The sequence below is a fragment of the Antrostomus carolinensis genome, unplaced genomic scaffold, assembly GCF_000700745.2.
Source record: "Antrostomus carolinensis isolate BGI_N321 unplaced genomic scaffold, ASM70074v2 scaffold36810, whole genome shotgun sequence".
Lineage (NCBI taxonomy): Eukaryota > Metazoa > Chordata > Aves > Caprimulgiformes > Caprimulgidae > Antrostomus > Antrostomus carolinensis.
The window spans coordinates 347-20,496 of NW_010291238.1; the positions used below are offsets into that span (position 1 = coordinate 347).

At 50.9% G+C, this 20,150-nt stretch overlaps 2 protein-coding genes across 2 annotated transcripts; one reads left to right on the plus strand and one right to left on the minus strand.

The window, feature by feature from the left end:
• Positions 1 to 4: 4 nt before the first annotated feature.
• On the plus strand, positions 5 to 8,111 carry POLH (DNA polymerase eta; the record flags this gene model as incomplete). The annotated part of the gene is made up of 7 exons (XM_010175796.1): positions 5 to 136; positions 3,418 to 3,521; positions 3,960 to 4,079; positions 4,665 to 4,788; positions 5,455 to 5,520; positions 6,223 to 6,386; positions 7,253 to 8,111. Coding segments are annotated over 7 exons (1,569 nt in total), but the record flags the coding sequence as incomplete, so codon positions are not given.
• Positions 8,112 to 11,825: 3,714 nt separating this feature from the next.
• GTPBP2 (GTP binding protein 2) lies at positions 11,826 to 18,232 on the minus strand. Its single transcript, XM_010175785.1, has 11 exons — positions 18,209 to 18,232; positions 17,393 to 17,577; positions 16,982 to 17,090; positions 16,245 to 16,442; positions 15,790 to 15,964; positions 14,938 to 15,157; positions 14,366 to 14,501; positions 13,897 to 13,955; positions 12,983 to 13,154; positions 12,540 to 12,704; positions 11,826 to 12,115 (listed from the first exon to the last, which is right to left on the minus strand). Exons 2-11 carry the CDS (start codon positions 17,524 to 17,526, stop codon positions 11,918 to 11,920), a joined length of 1,566 nt encoding a protein of 521 aa, XP_010174087.1. The 5' UTR covers positions 17,527 to 17,577; positions 18,209 to 18,232; the 3' UTR covers positions 11,826 to 11,917.
• Between the last annotated feature and the right edge of the window lie 1,918 nt (positions 18,233 to 20,150).

Here is a 20,150-nt window from a genome sequence, read left to right on the forward strand (position 1 = left end):
GGCGTCACTGTCCTTTGATAACCCTGATTGTCCTGACCTGCAGCTGACCATGGGTGCAGTAATTGTGGAAGAAATTAGGGTGGCTGTAGAAGAAGCCACCGGATTCAGGTGTTCAGCTGGGATTTCACACAATAAGGTGTGTGTGCAACACGGCAGCCTGACTTCTTCTGAGCAGCAGAGTCAGAGTGTGCTGTTAGACACTCTCCTGTGCACTCTCCCACAGAAGATGAGCTGAGTGGGGAATGCAGCCATAGTAAGCATGCCTTCAGGGAAATTGTAAGACATCTGGGAAGGGGAGGAGATTTTTTTCCCCAGAGATGTGGCCTATGCAATCAGTACTCAGTTTACTGCCTGGATTCTGGGTGTACCCTAATGAGTTAGCTTACTAGGGAGAAAAGGGTTTTAAGTCTTCCAGGAGAGTTTTCTTCAGGAAAAATTCAGAGCTTAAAGTAGGAAACCTCCACCTTGAGTTTTAGACAACAAATTCAGGCAGGGAATGCTTTTTACTGACACAAATTCCTAGCAGCTTGGAGGAGGAAGAATACCAGCTTGGGGCACTGAGGTGAGTCGGGTTGCTTTTTCTCTTTCTGGTCAATCAGCCTGTACCCCTGTTGGCCACGCTTTGGGTGATGCTCAGGCAGCTGCTGAGAGCAGCCACAGGAGCACTTCGTGCATGACAGCAGCTGCAGAAGCAAACGGACTTTGATGCTGCAGCTATAGAGGGTTTCCTCCTGGGTGGAACTCAGGGTGGCTCACTGAGAGCACCCAGCACTTGTTTCCTTCTTTGCAAAAGGAGCTCATCTGTACAGTTAGGACTTTCAAAATGCAGGCTCAGACTTAAAAAAAAAAAAGGATAGAGACTAAATGGATGCTTTGGAACTTACAGAAGATAAATTTCATCTCAGACTGCTGCAGAAACAACTGGAACTATTACCAGCTGTACACAGGTCCTGGAGCTAGTTCTGCACTGGCTCACCTTGAAACTAGAAGAGACCGTGAGGCAGAAATGAGCTAGCTGAGGAAGATCACTGGTGTAAAAATTTCCACTGGAAGGGATGTTCAATGTGCCTTTTTTCTCTCTTTAATCAAGAATAACAGAGGACATCCCTGCTATCCGTAGCAGCTTCTCCCAACTTCCATTTTCTATGCCAACATTTTTATTATTTTTTTTTAAAGGGAGTAAGGAAATGGTGATGTACTGTGCTGTCCCTGAAGAACTGGATATCTAGACCAGCAAGCACAGTGCAGAGATTACCAGAACCTACATGTGGCTGTGCTGAACACGCTACAGTGTTTCCACAGCCAGCTCACCTTTGAAGGTACAAACCTTTTCTGCAAAGAGGAAACAAGTGCTGGGTGCTCTCAGTAAACCACCCTGAGTTCCACCCAGGAGGAAACCCTCTATAGCTGCAGCATCAAAGTCCGTTTGCTTCTGCAGCTGCTGTCATGCACGAAGTGCTCCTGTGGCTGCTCTCAGCAGCTGCCTGAGCATCACCCAAAGCGTGGCCAGCGGGTGTAAAGGCTGACTGACCAGAAAGAGGAAAAGCAACCCGACTCGCCTCAGTGCCCCAAGCTGGTATTCTTCTTCCTCCAAGTCACTGGGAATTTGTGTCAGTAAAAACCATTCCATGGCTTCAGCTCCTATTGCCTAAAACTCAAGGTGGAGGTTACCTGATTTTAAGCTTGTGTTTCTTCTAAAGAAAACTATTCTGGGGGATTTTTCTTCCTAGTGAGGTAACTCATTAGAGTACACCAGGAACCTAGCTGATAAAATAAGAGCAAATAACTGAATGAGCTATTTGGAAGCACCTGGAAGGATAACAGCGTGGTCTTATCAAGAACCACTGGTGCCAAACTAATTTATGTGCCCTCTTTGACAGCATAAGTGGCTTAATGTACAGGGGAAACTGCAGATGTGAGGTGCTGATCTTCAGGTTTCTATCGTACCTCACCCTGAGTTGCATAAGCCAACAATGACACCCTGGCAAAACAACATGACTGAGGTTATCTGAAGGGCATGCATCTAGCTGAAGAAAATCTTACTGTTTTCCATAATTATTTTGTTCAGTGAGTTGCACTCAGGATATTTAGAGTGGGATCCTGGGGGGGATCTGTCTGAGGTCCACTAAGAGTATTTCCACTGAAGCCTATAGAGGGGCAACAGCTGTAGGAATTCAGGTGATGCAAAGCACAGATAGGGCTCGGGGCCTGGGCTGTGAGAGTTCTGGGAGATGAAATTAAGAGCTGAAAATTCTGGGCTTGAAAAAGCCTAGAAACAGTCTGAAATCGCCAAGCAGTGCTTCTTATGCTCCTCACTGTTCTTGTGGTTTATAGGAAAAAAGCAGCCAGTAGGCTTTTGGCTAAGTCACAGTAAGTCAGGAAGTAGCCTGGAGTTACTGTGGACAAGCAGCAGGATGAGTCAGTAATATGAGTGCTCTTGTAGAAATGGCAAATCCTGTTTCAGCATGTACAGGTTAGAGAAGGTGTCAGAAAAGGTAAATTATTTCTCCCCATGAAGTCTCCTTGATTGGTTCAGCTTGCAGGACTTTACTTCATGAACGGTGTGGGTAAACTTGGAAGAGCCTCCAGTGAAACAACAGTAACAGCAATTAGACATCTGGAAAATGACTGGATATAAAAAGTTGAGGGAAAGGGATCTAATTTGTCTAGAAAGCGTGAGAATGTATGTGAGCCTGTAAAACAGGCTGTTAATAAAGATCATAGCTCAACAGGCAGGAAAGAAATTTTGCTTAGTTTTAGGATGTGTGGTAAAGCAGTGAAAGAGGAAATTATTAGACTTGTTCAAAAAACCCCCAAACACTCAGCTAAACTTATTTCAAGTGATCTGTGTATTCTTGATCCTGTGGTAGATTAGAGCAGGAGGGGAAGCTCCATAGCAAATAAGCTAGAGAACATCCCTTCCAGGCTAGCAAGTCTGTATTTTGCAGATTTCCTTTTGCAGTGTTAAGCTGCTGTGGACCTCACCAAGAGGAGATTAAAATAGTGACATTGAGAAAAAGCAAGACAAACATAGAAGATGAAAGAGCAAGACATAGTGAAAGAAATAGCCTGGGGAAGGATTCTGGGAATGCTCTGGAAGCTCTAACATGCTTGCCTGATGGAAAACTAAGCCAACCAGAACAGCTGATAGACTGGGATCCCCCAAGCTGCCTGGAGCAGGAGTCCAGCCCTTTGCAGAGCTAGAAGTCTGGAAGCAGCAGTGCTCTCAGAGCACCCAGCCAGTGCGTGCCAAGTCCCAAAGTGGGTACTGCCTGGGAGCCAGCAGCGGTGCAACCAGCACGTACGTCCTTCCTAGCAGCTATTCCAAAGGCAGCCCCTAGAGGTGATACAGCACAAGCCATTAAAGTCAGCGCAGAGTTTGCAGTAACAGGGTTTCCACCCTCTTCTGTGTTACAGACACTGGCAAAATTGGCCTGTGGGTTAAACAAGCCCAACCGCCAGACGCTCGTATCTTCGCGATTCGTCCCGCAGCTCTTCAGCCAACTGCCTGTCAGCAATATGTAAGTACTGGGAGCTGCCTGCTCCTCTGCAGCCTGGGGCTCAGGCTGAGCTGCTCTGTGGCAAAAGCATGTATTTCGAATGCTGGTGCTGTGCTTCTCAAGTCCAGGAAGACAGCCCTGATGGTCTTCACTGTCACAGTACTTGCTCCTCTTGGTTTGTCATCATTGCTTGTGTGAGCAGAATTTAAGTAACTTGGGGGTAGGAAACCTCCTGGCCAACTCAGAACAATTTAATGCTAACTGATAGCAGCCAGCAAAGGCTTTCGACTCCACGGTAACTGCTCATCAATGCTTGTAAGAAATGGAGAGGAGATCCTGACAGTGATCCCTCACAGCTGTGTGTGACAGTGGAGGAGCTGCAACCTGTCTGTGAAAGGACCACAATGGAAGAGACATGATGCTTCATTTCTGTTCTGTTTTTCTTTTTCTCTGCTGTAGCCGTAACCTGGGAGGCAAGCTGGGCACTGCCATCACAGACATCCTGGGAGTACAGTACATTGGGGAGCTGACACAGTTCAGTGAGACAGAGCTCCAGACTCATTTTGGAGACAAAACTGGGTAATAATAAACCACTCACCACAACTTAGCTCTTGGCAGGAACTGGGACTTCCTTTTGTTCTGCTGCGATTAGGAAGGTCGAAAGGTAAAACTTCAGTGACATCTTTCAGAAGCATTGGTCTGGCAGGCCCACAAACAGGTTTCCTGCCTTGTCTGCTCCCAGGCACCCTCCCCAGGATAACGTTTTGCCTGTCAGCCAACTCTGCCCTCCTCTACAGTGTGTAAGGATGGGGCCAAGCTGTGGAAGGGCTCCCTGCAGGCTGGGAAGCAGGCAGGCTTGACAGTCTCATTACAGAGGAAATTACAAGGCTGGACTGGAGCCTGGAGCAGCGGTTGGGGTGCCCTGCAGACTTGTGAACTGCAGCCACTTCAGGAGAAGAGGTGGAGGCGTTGCACTGACAGGCAGTTGTGGCCTGAAGGAAACCTGCCTCTTCAGCTGCGGCTGCAACTGCAGAGCTGGGGATGAGAGGCAGAGTCGCAGCTTGCAGAGTTGAAAGCATGGCTCAGCAGAAGGCTGCCTTGCTGCTCAGTGATGCTCGCTTGTCGGTGGCTGCCTTCACCTCATGCTTCCTCCGTGGCTTTCAGGTCCTGGCTCTATGACTTGTGTAGAGGAATTGAAGATGAACCTGTCAAAAACCGGTACCTGCCTCAGTCCATTGGCTGCAGCAAGAACTTTCCTGGGAGGACAGCCCTTGCCACGCAGAAGGAGGTAGGAGAAGCCTACATTTAGCACAAGGCTTGGCCTTTGCACTGGAGAAGATAAGATTGCTAAAAGCTGAGGCTATCTTGCAAAACTACTGCTTTTTCTGTGTCACAGTGTCCTGAAACTCAGCCTAGGGGCTGAGTGGGAGGAGGTGGTTTGGGCCCTAGAAATTAGGGAAATGCCCATTTGCCAGAAATGTGTTGATGATCTCCTGCACAAAGAGGTCCAGCCTTGTAATTTCCATGAGCAGAACTGTGGGCCTGTGCTGTTCTAAAAGTATTCATGGTGCCAAGTTTCCAGGGCTTGGTTGCTAGAAAGAAGGGAACTAGCCCAAAGAAAGAGGGGGGATGTACCTTACCTGTTAGCTGGGGAGAGAGTTGTAGGGAGGTGCAAAGAGAGATCCAGGGCAGAGGACCCAGATTACTTGGCAGAGTCTAGTAGTAATGCTGCAAGGACTTGTACAGTGTCTACAATGCCTTGGCCTCCAGTGTTGAATCCTCACTTGGGCAAATTTTCTCCACGAGTACTCCAGATACGGGACCTCGTGATAGTCTGTGTCCATGCCAGTCTAGTGCCTCTCCAGTGTTCCTGGTGTGTGTAGCCTTCACTCTGGTCTGGTGGCAGTGTTGTGAACAGAGGCCCAACCTGTCTGTTACCACTGTTTTTGTCCAGGTGCAACACTGGCTCCTGCAGCTGGCCTTGGAGCTGGAATCCAGACTGATCAAGGACAGGAGCCAGGTAAGGAGGGGAGACACGGGTACAGCCTTCTCCCTGCTGGCCTTCAGGAAGCCACACAGCGTGTTTGCACCCTGAGCTGTCTGCAGGAGGCGGAGGGTGGTGTGTGGTGAGGGAGGAAATCTGGCTGCCCTCAGATGTGTGCCTGTGTGCTGAGGTGCCCCAAGCAAAGAGCTGTGCAGAACCCCAGCCCAGGAAGGATGTTTTTGTCCCAGAACGCTGCAGGGCTAAGGATGGTCCGTGTACCATGCTTTCGGATGCAGCGACCTGAAAGCCACCACACCTTCATCCTAGCACACTGCTGCTCCCTTGCAAGCCCTTTGCTGATGCAGCTCTGCCTTTGCTGTGGGCTGTGAGAGGAAGAGATACGCTCACATCTAGATGGCAGAGTGCAGGCCAGGGTGAGATAAATCTGCTAGCTTCATTGCTGTGGGGGGGGCAAGAAATGGTGCAGAGCTGCCTTTGAAGGAAGGCGAGGACTAACTTCTTCCCATCGTGTGTGGCACTGCTGCACAAGCATTTGCTGTCCCTTGTCTCATCCCTTGGAGATCAGGCCAGGCAGGACAAGCTGCCATCTGCCACACAGCATCCCCGGGAGGTGATAGCTGATGGCACAGAGTTGTGGGCACCAAGACCGTCTCCTCGGCTTTCCCTGCTCTTTCCTGCAGGTGTCGCTTGAAACTCGGCTACCTCTTCTTTCTGCAGAACCACCGAGTGGCCAAGCAGCTGATGGTGGTCATCCGCATGCAGGGAGACACCCGGGCGTCGCGCTTTTGCGCTCTGACCCGCTATGATGCCCAGAAGATGTGCAACGATGCCTTTGCCCTCATCCAAAACTGCAACATGGCTGGGGCTCACCAGGCGGCCTGGTGAGTGTGGGAGGAAGGAGTTCATGTCCTCATCAGGGGTTGTTCTGCTGTGGGAGGTGCAGGATGAGCCAGGGACCTGACAGAAAGAAATGAGTGTGTTAGACCAGCTGGTAAGAAAAGTAACCCCCACACATGCACTGTGACCTCTGCTTGTTGGCGCAGGACAGCTGTGAGCTGGGCCTCTTCCTAGCCCCACATCTTGGCCAGACACTTCTGACTTCTCTACTTGGAGCTGGTGATTGCCACTGGCCACGGGGGGTGTCCAGCTGCAACAATGCAGTCCTTGCCCTGCTGGGCTGGAGAAGCTAGCTAGGCCCTGCTCTCCTCCACTGAGGACAAAGGTGGTTTTCTGGGAGGAGGCCACTGGGGCAGGAGGGAAAACTGAGGTGCACAGGTCCCATATTCAACATTACCTCCTTCCTTCCTCCTGCTCTGCAGTGAAGGCTGAGGTGCAGTTAGGGCATGAAAGTACTGTCTGTTGGGTTCCAACGAGGCTGCTGCTCCCTTAATGCCCTCTCACCTTGACTGGGAATCTCCCAGCAGCTCCGGCCTGTGGTGAACTGCAAGTCCAGGCTGGCAGCTGGCTGGCCCTGCTCCAGTGCCCTTTCCTTTGGGAAATGCTGTTCTGGAGTGAGGCTTTCTGCTCAGCCCGACGCAGCCTGCTATGTCTGTGAGACTCTGTTCTGGTGGTAGCAACACTAACATTTTTTTCAGAGGAAACATCTCTCCCACCCCTTGCTAGATACCCAGACTGTGGTTCCCCTGTTCCCTGCCTGTGAACGTGTTATGTTGCTTGAAATCTTACCTCAAAAGACTTCTTGCTTCCCAGGCTGGTATCTGAGCTGATGTTGCTCTGTCCTTTGCAGGTCTCCACCGCTTATATCTGTGCTTCTCTCAGCAAGCAAGTTCTCAGAGCCTGCCACGCTCCTCTCTGCAGGCATCGCCACCTTCTTGACGAGTGACACCCAGACTGATGGCACTGCCACCGACAGCCAAAACTCCACATCTTCTAGGAGGCCCAGGGTCAAGTTCTTCAGGAGCCCAAGCAAAGAGCTGAGGCAGAAGCCAGCTAATGCTATTGAGTCATTCTTCCAAAAGGCGGCAGAAAGGCAGCAGTCAGAAACGGCGGCAGCAACCAGCCTGCCCGCTGCTACCGCTGCAGAGCCACCTGTGCCCAGCTCCCCGGAGCACCGAGAGAGAGGGGGCGTTGGACTTGCCCCTGTGCAGTGTGACCCGGAGTCCCCTGTGAAGCAGAGTGCCAGAGATGGGAGTCCTACTTCTCCTTACAAGAGGCTTCCCTGTGAGAAGTTGCTGTCTGATGCTACGCAAACACCCTCGATTCCATCTAGCTCCAGGACCTTTCTGAAATTAGAGCCAGGTACAGAGGGAAGTGAGCAGAATTTGCCCCCCTCTCCTGAGCTCACCTGGCTACCTCCTGCCTCTCCAGGGGACCAGCAGCGCTGTGAGAAGTGTGGTGAGCTGGTGCTGGTGTGGGAGTTCCCAGAGCACATGGACTACCACTTTGCTCTGGAACTGCAAAGCTCCTTCCTGGATCTTAGCGCTCCTACAGCTCCAGTCGCAGCTCCCAGCCCAAAAGCTGCAGCTTCCAGGTCTCCTGCCAAGGCAAAGAACAAGCCCAAGACTCCAGCAGGATCTAGTGCAAAACGACCCAGAGAAGGTGTGACAAAAACTTTAGATTTTTTCTTTAAGCGCTTACCTCCTTAACTCCTGGCCGTGCTGGGAGTTTTTAGATAATCAGTGTTTTTTAAAGAATCTGTTTTTAAATACAGTTTTAGGTTTTTATACTGCCTGTCAGGTTTTAATGCAGAAGAGTCTAATAAATTGTCTCTTTCTTAAATCTTAAGAGGAACTGGAACTTGTGAATTGCGTATCATGCTGGACTTACCCAGTTTAGCTGGTGGCAGCCAGCCTGCCTCCATTTGCTTGGCACTACCAGAAGCTGCTTGGTACTCTCACCTCCTGCCACAGGTAGTTCCACGGCATCACCGCTCAGTAATTCTGTTCCTACTGTAAAAGCAGGCACTGTCAGCACCGTGGCTTATCCCAGGGAATCTCCAGCCAAGCCCAGGCCTGAACCCCTATCAAGTCACTTAGTGGGAAGCCTTCACCTCATGGCAGCTCTCCTCTGGCTGCACTTACAGGCCTTGCCCTTACTGTATAGCTTACAGATGGTGGCTTAGCCCTGTGGTTCCTTCTTTCCCTCTCCCCTTGAAAGACAATGATTTTTTGCTGCCTGGAGCTCACAGCCTCTTCCATAAATGCTGCTGCCAATAATTTGAACTCGGCTCTTAACACAGGGGGAAGGAACGTGCCACGTCAAGGCAGCACTGGGTGGGGTTTGTAAACACACTTTGCAGGGAGTTTCATCAGCTGCAGGCTTCCCCTCCCTGAGCAGGGGGACAGAGCCTTTCAGGCAGCAGATAATGATGCAAAGTGGAGCTGTATTTGCATGTGCTGTTTCAGTTTCTTTTCTGAACTGCACCAGCCTACTTAGAGCTGTTGAGCTGCTCTCCTTCCAGCAGACAGCCCGTGCTGGGAAGCTGCCATGTTACTGTCAGTGCGGGTCTAACACTTGACAACATAGTTTTGAAATTTCAGGAAGCACAAGAAGCTCATTCTGGTGCGTGCAGCTCTGCTGGTGAGCAGCAGAGGAAGGAATTACAGAGTCACTCCCATTAATGACAGTCATCACATTGCAAAGTGACAAGTTTCCCCAAAGTCCACATGTAAAGAGAAATAGCAACCAGTCTGGCAGGGTTGCCTCACACTCCTGTGACAGCAGCACATCTAATTTCCTAAGTGTCTGGCAGGACCGGACTCTGCAGACACCACTACGACACAAAAACAAGTTGAGAACAGGCAAATCCCTTCAGTGCCACAAGTCACCTCCACAGGGAAGCCTTTCTGCCTCCGCCTGTCCCAAGGGAACAGCCTCTTCTCATGGAGAGAAGGCAGTTGCAAACCCCTTGATAAGGTCAAAGCTATTTTAAAAACAAACCACTGGTTAGATGTGTGCCCTAGAAAGCATCTCTTTAATTAGGCTCTGGGGGAATTTGTGGCTGGAAGGAAGCACTCACCACAGCTTGTTCCACCCATAACAGCTTGAAGTGCTGTGCTCAGAGTGACGTGGCTACCTGTCACCCCAGGCTGCACACCCAGGCTCGCACAGATAAGCGGGGAGGGCACAGTTGTAAACAGCAGTGTGCCTGCATTCCTTCCACACCACAGGACGGTATTTATAGGGCTGAATGCAGGAAGCTTAGGAAGGGGTGAGGGGCAGCCATCTCTAACCCTGACCCAGCTCCAAGGGCAGCAGGGCAAGAGCCCAGCTCCACCTTTGCTCACGGCACAATTCAGCCAGCAAGCTCAATAAAACATCTTTATTCTGTACATTTATATATAGATGCTTGGGGAACAGGGACAACCCCCAGCATTAGAAAAAAATTCAAGACAACAAAACAGCAATAATAAGAGCATGGCACCAAGAACAGTCATGCCACAGATGGCAAGGATGAGGTGAGACCAGCCATCAGCTATTTCAGAAAAGGTCACAGCACCCCATACCCGCTTTGGGGCAGAAAACACGGTGGCTGCTGCAAACAGCTGGAGTCTCCCCCCCTCCCAGCCCCCAGGCAGCTTTCTCTGTGACCCACTAGCACCAAAGGGAAGAGCCTGCTGGCAGCTGGGGCCTGTCGCTTCTTGCAGGAATGGGTGAAATACCATGTCACCATAACACATAGACCACTGCCAGGATGGAAGAAAGAGGGATGCTGCTTGAGCAGTGACCCTGAGCCAGCAGCTCCTGTCTCCCTGCTGGGCTGATGTGGAAGAAGCAGTTTTCATCTGGGTCTGTGCTCACTCACCTCAAGGGACAGGTCACTTGTGTCACTGCTGAGCTGCCTCTGAATCCCTTCATACATACCACCACCGTTCCACCAGCTTCCCCGTGCCTCGGCATGCTCTTCACAGGGTGCAGCCACCACCTCCCCACCTGCTGGAGCCCAGCCCAGGGGACAGTGCTGCTTTGTGACATCCACAGACCAGCACAGGCTGCTCAGCCCCGCAGGCACTGCCTGTGCCAGCAGCCCCGAAGCAGAACTTGCTCACAGGATGGTAGAAAGGCTGTTTGGGTGTCCAAGTGCTATCACAGGCCCTTGCCCTGCTCGTCAGTCAGGGCTGGCAGGCCACCGTGCCATGAAACAGGGCTGGCTGAAGACCTGTTGCTCACAGCTGACACATTTGGTCTAACAGTCAACAATAAAACCAAAAGCGTATCTATGTACAGCTATACAGCCCTGCTGCATCCTCCGGGATACGAGTGGCCTGGAGTAACAGTCACGCAGGGGAGCTGCACGACAGTGAGTGGGAGACGCACACGCTCCACTCTTTGTGCACTCTTTGAGTCCTTGCTGGCACCACCAGCTTTCCTCTGACAACAAACCCCAGTGGCAAGGGGAAAAAAAAGAAGTCTTTTTTGAGGAGAAACAGAAAGAAAACCACGCCACTGTCAAATCACATCTAAACAAGAGAAGTCTCCTGGTGCTGTGTTAGGAACACAGACTGTCCTCCTCACACATTAAGGCAAGCATGTGAGAAGCAAGCCGGGCTGGGCACTGCAATAGCCACACCAGGGAGCCCACTGCAAACCACTGCTGCTGACATGCAGGTGACCCCTGCAGCCAGCCATCCATGGAAACGACCAGCACACAGCAGCACAGGCCCAGGCCCCACTCTGCTCCACAGAATGGCCTCCTGCAAGGAACCGATGCAAGTGCAAACTGCCTTCACGCCGTTATGTCACCAGGCCGTGCACTCGGAGCTGCCACAGCTTCCCGGGAGCCAGAAAGCAGGGTGCTGAAGGAGTGTCTACATGGGAGTGGGGAACATGACACTTGTCCAACAGTAAGACACTCAGATCAGAGTACTGCAAAACCAACACACAAACGGACACACAGCAGATTAAAGCCAACCAAGATTAAAACGGTTAAAAAGTGTCCTCAATGCATTTTGAGAGGTTCCACCAGGCCCCTGCTGTGGGTAGCAGGGCCTCTTCCATCCACTGCCCAGAGGGATGTGCTGCAGGATGACGCAAGAGAGGATTGTTATCAACCCAGTGCTCAGAGAGCAGAAATGGGACCAGATCTTGTGTCAGAGATGCAAAAACATCCCTTCACTGCTAGTCTTCAAGGGTTCTGCTCCTCCCAACCAGTAATTTTCAAACAGTAAACAAAGCCAGAACTTGCCTGCCCAGGTTTGCAGGTGCTTGTGATCTATTCTGAAGAAGGGCAAGGTAACAAAAGCTGCAGGCAATTTGGAGAACATGCTTAACTTGCCCCATGAACGGCTCTGAATCTGAGGAACTCTCCCAGGCTCCATCTCATAGTGCGGAGGAGGGATGCCCACGCCAGAATGGGACAGCAGCAGCTCCAGTCATCACTCAGAGAGCCACGAGAGCTTCCATCCTTCTCCTTGGTTGCTGGTGAGTGGAGATCTCTCTGACCTAGTGATAGTCAGAAGCTCAGCTGTCCAGGCCCCAGGGACTCCTCCAGGCCATTTTCTTTGGTGGTGATGGCTTGGAGGTCAGTGACATGCCCAATGCCTTTGGTGACTCCTTCACGGAAAAGCAGCTTGGCTCCAATCTTCAAGTATTCAGGATGCTTGATGAACCTAAAACGGACAACCGCCTTCTCTCCGGTCCGCAGCTTGTCCTGAAGAGAAAAAGGGGAGCGCTTAGACCCGTCTGCCACACCGATGCATGCAGGAGAGGTGCATGTGGATGTTCAGATGAGGCAAATGAGCCAGCTGCCTCCCTCAGACTGCATGACTTGAGCCCTTCCCACTGTTGTACGCATAAGGGGAGACAGGAAGACAAAAGCTCTGGAGAATAGAGTTCACCTCCCTTCACAGCCTTGCTGTAGTTCATCATGTGGCTTGTTTTGTGAGGAGGGAATTTTTTAACAGGTTGGGAAGAAAACCAACCAAATGGGCAGGATAAAGGGATGGAGTGTGTTCCTAGGAAAGGACAGAGCTACTCAAGACACCAGTAGCCCCTAGCTTTACTAGAAGGCAGGGTGGAATCCCAACAAGCACCTCAGGGAGGTCTATCTTTCTCCCCTTTACTCGCATGCCTACCTTTCCATGGATCTTCTCTACAACAGCAGTCTGTCGCACGTTCCCCACGTGCACCGTCACCTGAAACCCCTTCCGGAAAGTCGTGGCATGGAACAACAGCACAATCTCGGCTTCAAACACTGAGCAGATGGTGGGGTTCATCTCTGGGCTCACCATGACCATGCCCTGCACAACAACCCAAAGTTCACAGTAGTTAGGGCCAGTCTGCTTGCTTCTGAACAGCCCCCCAAAACTACAAACACGTTTCCACTTTGGGACTTGGGCTTGCATCCCATTCTCAGCCCCATACTCATCCTACTTCACAGCCTGGCCATTTCCTCCCCTTCCACCAAGCTTTCTGCAAACATCTCTGCTTCATTCCCACCCTAGCAATAGGGGATCTCCAGGGAAGCCTCCAGTCCTGCTCACTGGACCAGCAAAGAACTGGCAAAAGTAGGACTCACCTTACGCAGCAGGGAGCGGTCGAAGGATCCCAGGGCCAAGGTGGCTGCCTGCCCGGCCCGCAGCACACGGCAGGCTGAGCGGTTGCGCTGGATGCTGCACACTTTCAGCCGGAGGAACTTCCCATCATCAGTGGGACCAACCACCAGGTTCTCTCCTTCTCGGCAGATCCCACTGCCCAGGGCAGAAGAGTGCGACAGAATTAATCAGGACACAAGGAAGAAATTTCACCCTCCAAGATCAACCTGTGCAAACTCCCCAGGGCCAAGGAGGTGAGTGTCCTCGAACTCTTACCTGGGACCAACTAATAGGGATGCAAAGCTGGTGGAAACAGGGATTTCCTACAGCAGGAGCAAAAGCCACACTCTCCCTCCCAAGAATACCAGGTATCCCTCAGGCAGGGGTCATTCTGCCCCCAGTGCTCCACCACACTATATTGTTTCTGCTGGAGAGACTGTTCTGCGTGGATGTGCTGGTAGCCAAACTGCTCTGATCACTCCCAAACACTGAGGGACAGCTGCCTTCTCATGGAGTAGCATGCAATTAACCTCTGCTGGGATTGCAGGACTTACCCTCTACACTTCCTCCCCACCTTGAGGAAGGAGGAAAGCACCACCTTGGGATCATGGCTAACCTCTGCCCACTCTGGGTCCCAGCATGCCTTCCTTCAGCACACTACAGGTCACATTCCTAATCCAGCAGCTTTACAGCAGGCTCTCTGCTTGGCACCACATGACCAATGGTCTGCTCATGGCACCTCCCAACACCCTCTAGGGCTTCACCCTCACTTGGCTCATTCTTCTGGCAGCAGTCAGGGCTGAGCCTTGCACTGCTTCCACCTGCAGCGGGTGACTCTAACCTTGTGGGAACTCCAGCAACCATTCACACCCCCTCTTGTCTGCGTGGCCTCACTTACCTCGACAGAGTTCCTCCCACAACAGTCCCCACCTCTGGCACCGTATAAATTTCATCAACCTGCAGCAAGGCAACAAGAGTAAGCTGCTCAGATGGCTATGAAATAGCACTCCAGAATGGGAACAAGGTGCCCACCCCTTGTATGGAAGGAGGTGACCTCTCTGCTGCTCATCAGACAGCATCTCGGAGCTTTCACTAGCTCCCACTACCTTCCCATTAGAGGAACCTTTGCCTTTTAAGTGGCAACCAGAGAAACAATCTTATCCCCAAGATGGGCATCTCTTGTTTAGGACAGAGCCCAGCCTAACAGGCTTTTTTCAAGGAGTAAGCTCTTTCTTTACTTTACTGTGTCCCAATAGTCCAGGAGTTCACCACATCCCTCCCCATGGTGTCCAGAGCCCCCAGATGTTTGTCACATGTCAGAGAAATGAGTACAGTACCAGAACTGGAAACAAACTACCCTTACACACCTGAAACTCTGTGAGTTGCTGCATTAGTTCTTCCTGCTCTTTACTGTTGGTCAGCGGAGGGAGGATGTTGAGGAAGACTTTTAAGAGATCCAGGTTCTCCCCAGAAACACTGGACAGTGTGAAGATTGGGGTGATGCTGTAAGACACAAACAGACAGGAATAAGCAGAAGGCTGGAGTGCAGCTGCAGAAGGTGGCTGGGATTCTCAATCTACTGAGTCCAGTAAGAGGACAGAGACTAGAGCGATAAATGGCCAGAGCAGGAGGACCCATAGGCTAAGTACAACTCTGCAGTAACCCCTGCCTCCATGGTTGGTCGAGGCACCTGCCAACCCACACTCCTGTCATGGAGAAATAACTCCAGTGCAGCCACAGGCACCTTCTGCTCCCAGAGGCCAGAAAAAGGCCTGGGAGGGAAAAATGCCTTCTTAGAGAACGCAAAGGCAGGAAACTTGAGGAGGAGCCAAGATGTTCAAGATGTGGTCGCCTCCCCTGCCGTCACCCTTCCCCAGCTCCACACAGGAGCCTACTCTGAACTGCCTGCTCCCAGCAAAAGAAATAAATTGTCCCTTACTTGGGAGACTGTGCAAACTGCTGCGCTGCTGTAACAGCATCGTCATCCGAGTTCACAAGCAGGGGGAGCTTGTTGCAGCCTGGCTGCTTCAGGATTCGCTCCAGCTGCTTCACTGTCCGTTCCACTGTGGCTTTCGAACACAAGTCAACTTTGCTGATGACAATGAAGAAGGGGACCTTGAGGGCCATGGCCAAGCCCAAGTGCTCTCGCGTTGTGCCTGCTGCAGGAGACAAGTGAGAGTGTAGGTGCAGTAGCAGTCACCACTGTTGCTTGTTTATGAGACAGCTATGTCTCCTGCCTCTCCCACAGGCTCACTCTAGAGATTTTACCCTAACTGCTTAGTTCATCAGGCAACAAAAAAGCAAAATTACTATTTTAAACAAAACATCAGTCCAGAAAAATAAAAACCACCATGAAGTTTTGTGACTGATCTGTTTGCTTCAGAAAGATGCAGTAGTTTTCATTCTTGGGCTAGAGTTTGCCAGAAAACATCCACAAAAATGTCAAGGAAAGATGTGGGAGAACTCCAGCCACCTTTTTACAAGGCCTCAGGATTCAGCACCCCTAGAATATGTCAAAGTTGGGGGGTTTTTTGGGTTTTTAAATTTTTTTTTTCTGACAAACACAGCCTCAAATTCCAAACAAAGCCTCTCTGTCCAGGGTAGTTTAATGCAGTCTACAGCTAGCCCCTCCCAGGCACTCCTATGCACTGGCTTACAAGAAATCAGTAAAGGCTTCCAGACCAATATTTTTTTCTGCCAACCATTCCCAGCTAACAGGGACCCACTTCCCCCCATTCTCCATTTCTCTGCACACACTGCTGTCAATCCCTGCAGGAAGGGCAACACTCACCAATGCCAGTGTTGGCACTAACCACCAGCATAGCAAAGTCTGGGCAGTAGCTGGTGAGGCCAAAGATGGTTGTTTTCAGATACTTGTGGTGGCCAGCCAGGTCAATGAAAGTGATCATTTTTGAAGAACTCTCACAGATCTCTTCTGCTGTTCGGGAGTCACTGTAATTTACCACCTGAGGTACATAAGGACTTGGTGAGAGAAGGAGCCCCAGCAGGCAAGTGAAGAAAACACAGCTCTTACCCATCCACTTTGACCTCAGAAGCAGTGAGGAGAGATCATTCACCATGGGTGCAATAAACAATGTCTGTTGCAAATGGACAAGTAGCACCTGGGTTCAGCTAGAGGGACACAGAGCTGTGCCACCTCTCTTTCCTCACGTCCCACTCACAGCTGTAACAGGAGGGTAGTCTTATTCTCCTCCCACTTTCTGATTCAGCAGCCAACTCTCTCACCTCTCCTTTGCTGTTGAAGCCAAGGATCTCAAAGCTGATGCTCGACGTTCTTCCTGACTGGATTTCATGGAGATGCCGGAAGAGGTTGAGGCGTGCTCTGCCCCGCCCGTTGTCCAGCTCTCCTTGCGTTAGGACACCCAACAGGGTTGACTTCCCTGAGTCCACGTTCCCCAGCACAGCTACTCGCAGGTCTAAGAACTACAGGAAGAAGAACAGAAAAGTCATGAGACTTAACCGCTGCTCTGCTGGAATGTGCATGAACACTACATGGCAGCAGAGATGTGCCTCAAAGAGCTTCCCTCCATGACAGACACTGTGCGGTGTAACCTTGCTCAGACTCTGCCCCTGCCTCCAACAAACCACTGCCCAAGGGTTGTGATGCACTCTCTAGAGTTGTGATGTGAGACATCAGGCTTTGGTAGCACAAAAAACCCCCATTTGCTGCAGCAGGAACTCTCAATCCTTCCTTGTTTGCACACTGGCCTGCATCAGAACGGTTGCCGTAGAAGTGAAATAGTTTCTCAGCTCTGATCCAGCCAATCTCCCCTACTGGTATCTGCCTCAACCACAGTCTTGGAGATTACCATCAAGCCTCCCTCTGGCATCTCTTAAAGCATCTGCTATGGGCTAATCCATGACAAAGTGCCCCTAGGGTTTGGGCTCCCATCCCAAAAGGAAGCTGCTTGTACGAAGGCTCTAAGTCTCCAGGAGAGGACGACTAAGACACAGGTCCCTACCTGCTGGTTGTCAGGCACCTTTCGGACAAGCACCTCCGTTATCTTCCTTGGAACGTCGCTGTCGTAATCAACCTCCCTCTCCCGCAGCACCGTAATGTCAGCCCCAACCCTGCCACAAACACAAAAGGAAGGAGTGAGACACACTTGTACTCGGCAGCTCTCGCACCTCTAGAATCACAGCTCGCAGTGAATGGGAGGAAAGTGGGGGATAGCAGGGAAGGAACCTCAAGCTTCCAGCCAAAAGCCCTATAACTGCCTTAGTATTTCCAGAGTCTCACGATAAGGGAATTTCAGTCATACAGGGGCTTTGTAAAATGGAGCCACCTGCTCCTCAGGGGACTCCTGGGGCCAAGCCTCTCTACTGGAGGCTGTTTACGCCTGCGGGTCCTGCAGATGAAAGGGAACACATACTTCTCTGCCATACGGCGCAGTGTCTTGAGCGAGGCACGCATCTCCTCCTCCGAGAGGCCCACCAGCAGCCCGTTGTCCTCCACGCCGATCTGATAGACGGCCTCACCTCGGCCTTCCTGCAGCCGCCACTTCATCTGCGTCACCAGGTGCTCAAAGCGATATTGCGAGGGATTCACTAGTTTTAGCTGCGTAACGGAGCGGGTGGTTACAGTCACACTTTGGATGCAGAGGGAATCTCATTGCCCAAGACAGCAGCTCCCTTACCCAACACCATTAAGCAATGCCCCCAACTCTGACCCACCTCTAGAAAACACAGCCCATGTTAGTGTCTGTGCAGAAGCCATAGGACAGGTGAGAAGGGGTTTCTCAAAGGTACATACATATCTTAGCAGAACTTTCCTGCATCTTGCCCAAGGGATCTGTACCCTGCCTACTGCGGGGGTAAAGACAGCACTGTGGGACCTATCTGTGACACAGGAGCCAAGTAAGTGCAAATGGCAGAACAGCCACAAGAAAGTGACAAATTATTGTCAGGGATACCTGCAGCTCTCTCTAAAAAGGAAGACTTCAGGAAAAACACAGTGGGTCCTAAAAGTTTCCAAAAAATGAGCATCAAGATCAAATTCTTCCAGCTCAGCATACTGAGTATTATTACTAGGCACGGACACAGAAGATGACTGATAGTTCCTTAGTACAGCATCCACTTTTCTGTCCCTTCCTTGGACATGTTCCAAATATGCTGTCTTTGGTGAAGTTACTCACTGCAAAATAACCCTCTGGGAGGAAGAACTCCTTCTGCAACCTCAAAAGGCTCACCTTGTACTCGATGTTCCCATCTTCTGCCTGGTCAGAGAATGAAACAAGACAGAAAGGTTAGCTGCTATGCCAGCAAGGGCTGCTATAGGCATCAGCTGTCCAGGTACTCTGCAGCTTGTGCTGACGGTTTCAGAGAGAGGGAAAACAGCAGAAATATACTGTTTTAGGTCACAGCCTCTTCTGCCATTCATTCCTACACTCAACTGGAACTTACTTTGGGTTTGTTTCTGCTGTTTACATCCCACATGATGAAAACCAGAGGATAAAACTACAGAGTGACACAGGGGGCAATACTGCCTCATTTTTTTTTTTTTTTTTTTACTGACAGTAAAGGATAGGGCCAGTCTAACAGTCACAGAGAGAGTTCCAGTTTCAAAAAGACACAGGCCAGCACCCCCTCACCCATCCATCACCCACACTGCCACCCACAGCTCCCACCTCCACCACATCCAGCAGCTTCCATCCATCCAATGTGCACAGAAACAGGGGACTGGGAACAAAAGTCGCTGCCTCCTCTCCTGCACACTGATACCCTCCCTCACTCAATTATTTTTTCATTGCCTGCTTCTCATATCCTTGCATACCTTACAAGAGAGAAGGACTACAGACATAAGGAAGCAAGCTACTGACTTCTTTGCAGTACAGCAAGCTGGTCACTGTCCTGGCAGTTCTGGAGAACCAGACCCAATTGTGACTGTGTGCAACATGCTCAGAACCTTCCCAGGAAGGGCTGGAACCAGAAGGGATTGTCACAAACTAAACCAGAAAGGCCCGGGTACTCATCACGCCCACTCCAACTACAACAGGTTCCAGCTTCTGAAGAGAATGCACAGCCAATACTGAAGTAACTTTGCCACTGATTTGGTCTAAGGACCACTGAGAAAGGGCTGGACCCTGCAGGAAGCCAAATACTCTGGCAGATTAAACTGAGCTGCAAACGCTAAGCACTTCCTTCTCCTCTAGACACTGATTTGCATGTCAGGAGAGGCAACAGCCCTCTCCTTGCCTTCCAGCTCAGCTCCTAACCACAGTGGTGCTTATGGTGGAAAAAGGCCAACAGAGGGAAGTTCTGAACTGTCAGCTCAGCTCTCAGGCTGCACAGCTATGCACTGAGAAAAGCACAGTTGTGGAAGGTTTTCCTCTCTTACCATCTACCAGCTTTCCAGCTCTAAGGAAAACACTGTGTTCGCATACTGCACCGTCCTTTAAGTAAGGGAGTGGGTCTTTTTCAAGGCAGCTGAGACTAGAAAAGCAACAAGCCTAGACTTGCTGGGCCACATACAGCACAGGGTGGCCAGGGACAGGAATCTGTGCTGAAACCACAGGGGGCTGTCCAGCCTCCAGCTGAAAGGAATAAAAACTAAACTGCAGCTGCAGGGGACAATCCTGACCGTGGAGAAGATCTAACAGTAGCGAAGTGCTGTTTTCTTTCTTGCCAAGAGTCATAGCCCTGCTTTGAGGAGGAACTGCTCCCTCACAGCGCAGGCTCTTATATATTTTACAGAAAGCTCACTGAGTGGGGCCAAGCAATTGACTCTGGGGCAATGCAATGCTCCCCACAGTGGCAGTCTTTTATTAATGCGGCACCAACTGCTTGAACAAACACACACACTTACTACCAAGGCCAAAAACCCTGCCACAAGAGGTAAGTGCCTCACGCTCTGTCAGTACTGTCTGCATCTCCATGTAAGAAGGCATTTGCCAAATTAGCTGGAAAGGGAGTCACTAGAACCTCCTGAGCCATGTCTATGAGTTTGGCACCTGGAAAGGGACTTACACGCACCGGATCAGCTCTCGGGGAGAGATGTGAACAGGATGCTCGGGACTACGAGTTGAGCAAAGCTTTATTTCCGAAGCTACTGAGTTCCCAGGCAGCAAGACACTACTAAGGGACAGGGTTTGGCGGACCGTGCAGGGAGCCCGCTGGCACTCGGGGCACAGG

Excerpts from the sequence above, each read along its gene's own strand:
- GTPBP2 (XM_010175785.1), bottom strand. The coding sequence starts at position 17,526 with ATGAAGTGGCGGCTGCAGGAAGGCCGAGGTGAGGCCGTCTATCAGATC. Across the intron at positions 15,158-15,789 it reads TAGTGCCAACACTGGCATTG|CAGGCACAACGCGAGAGCAC; the intron begins GTGAGTGTTGCC and ends TGTCTCCTGCAG. Across the intron at positions 12,116-12,539 it reads TAGAGAAGATCCATGGAAAG|GACAAGCTGCGGACCGGAGA; the intron begins GTAGGCATGCGA and ends TTTTCTCTTCAG.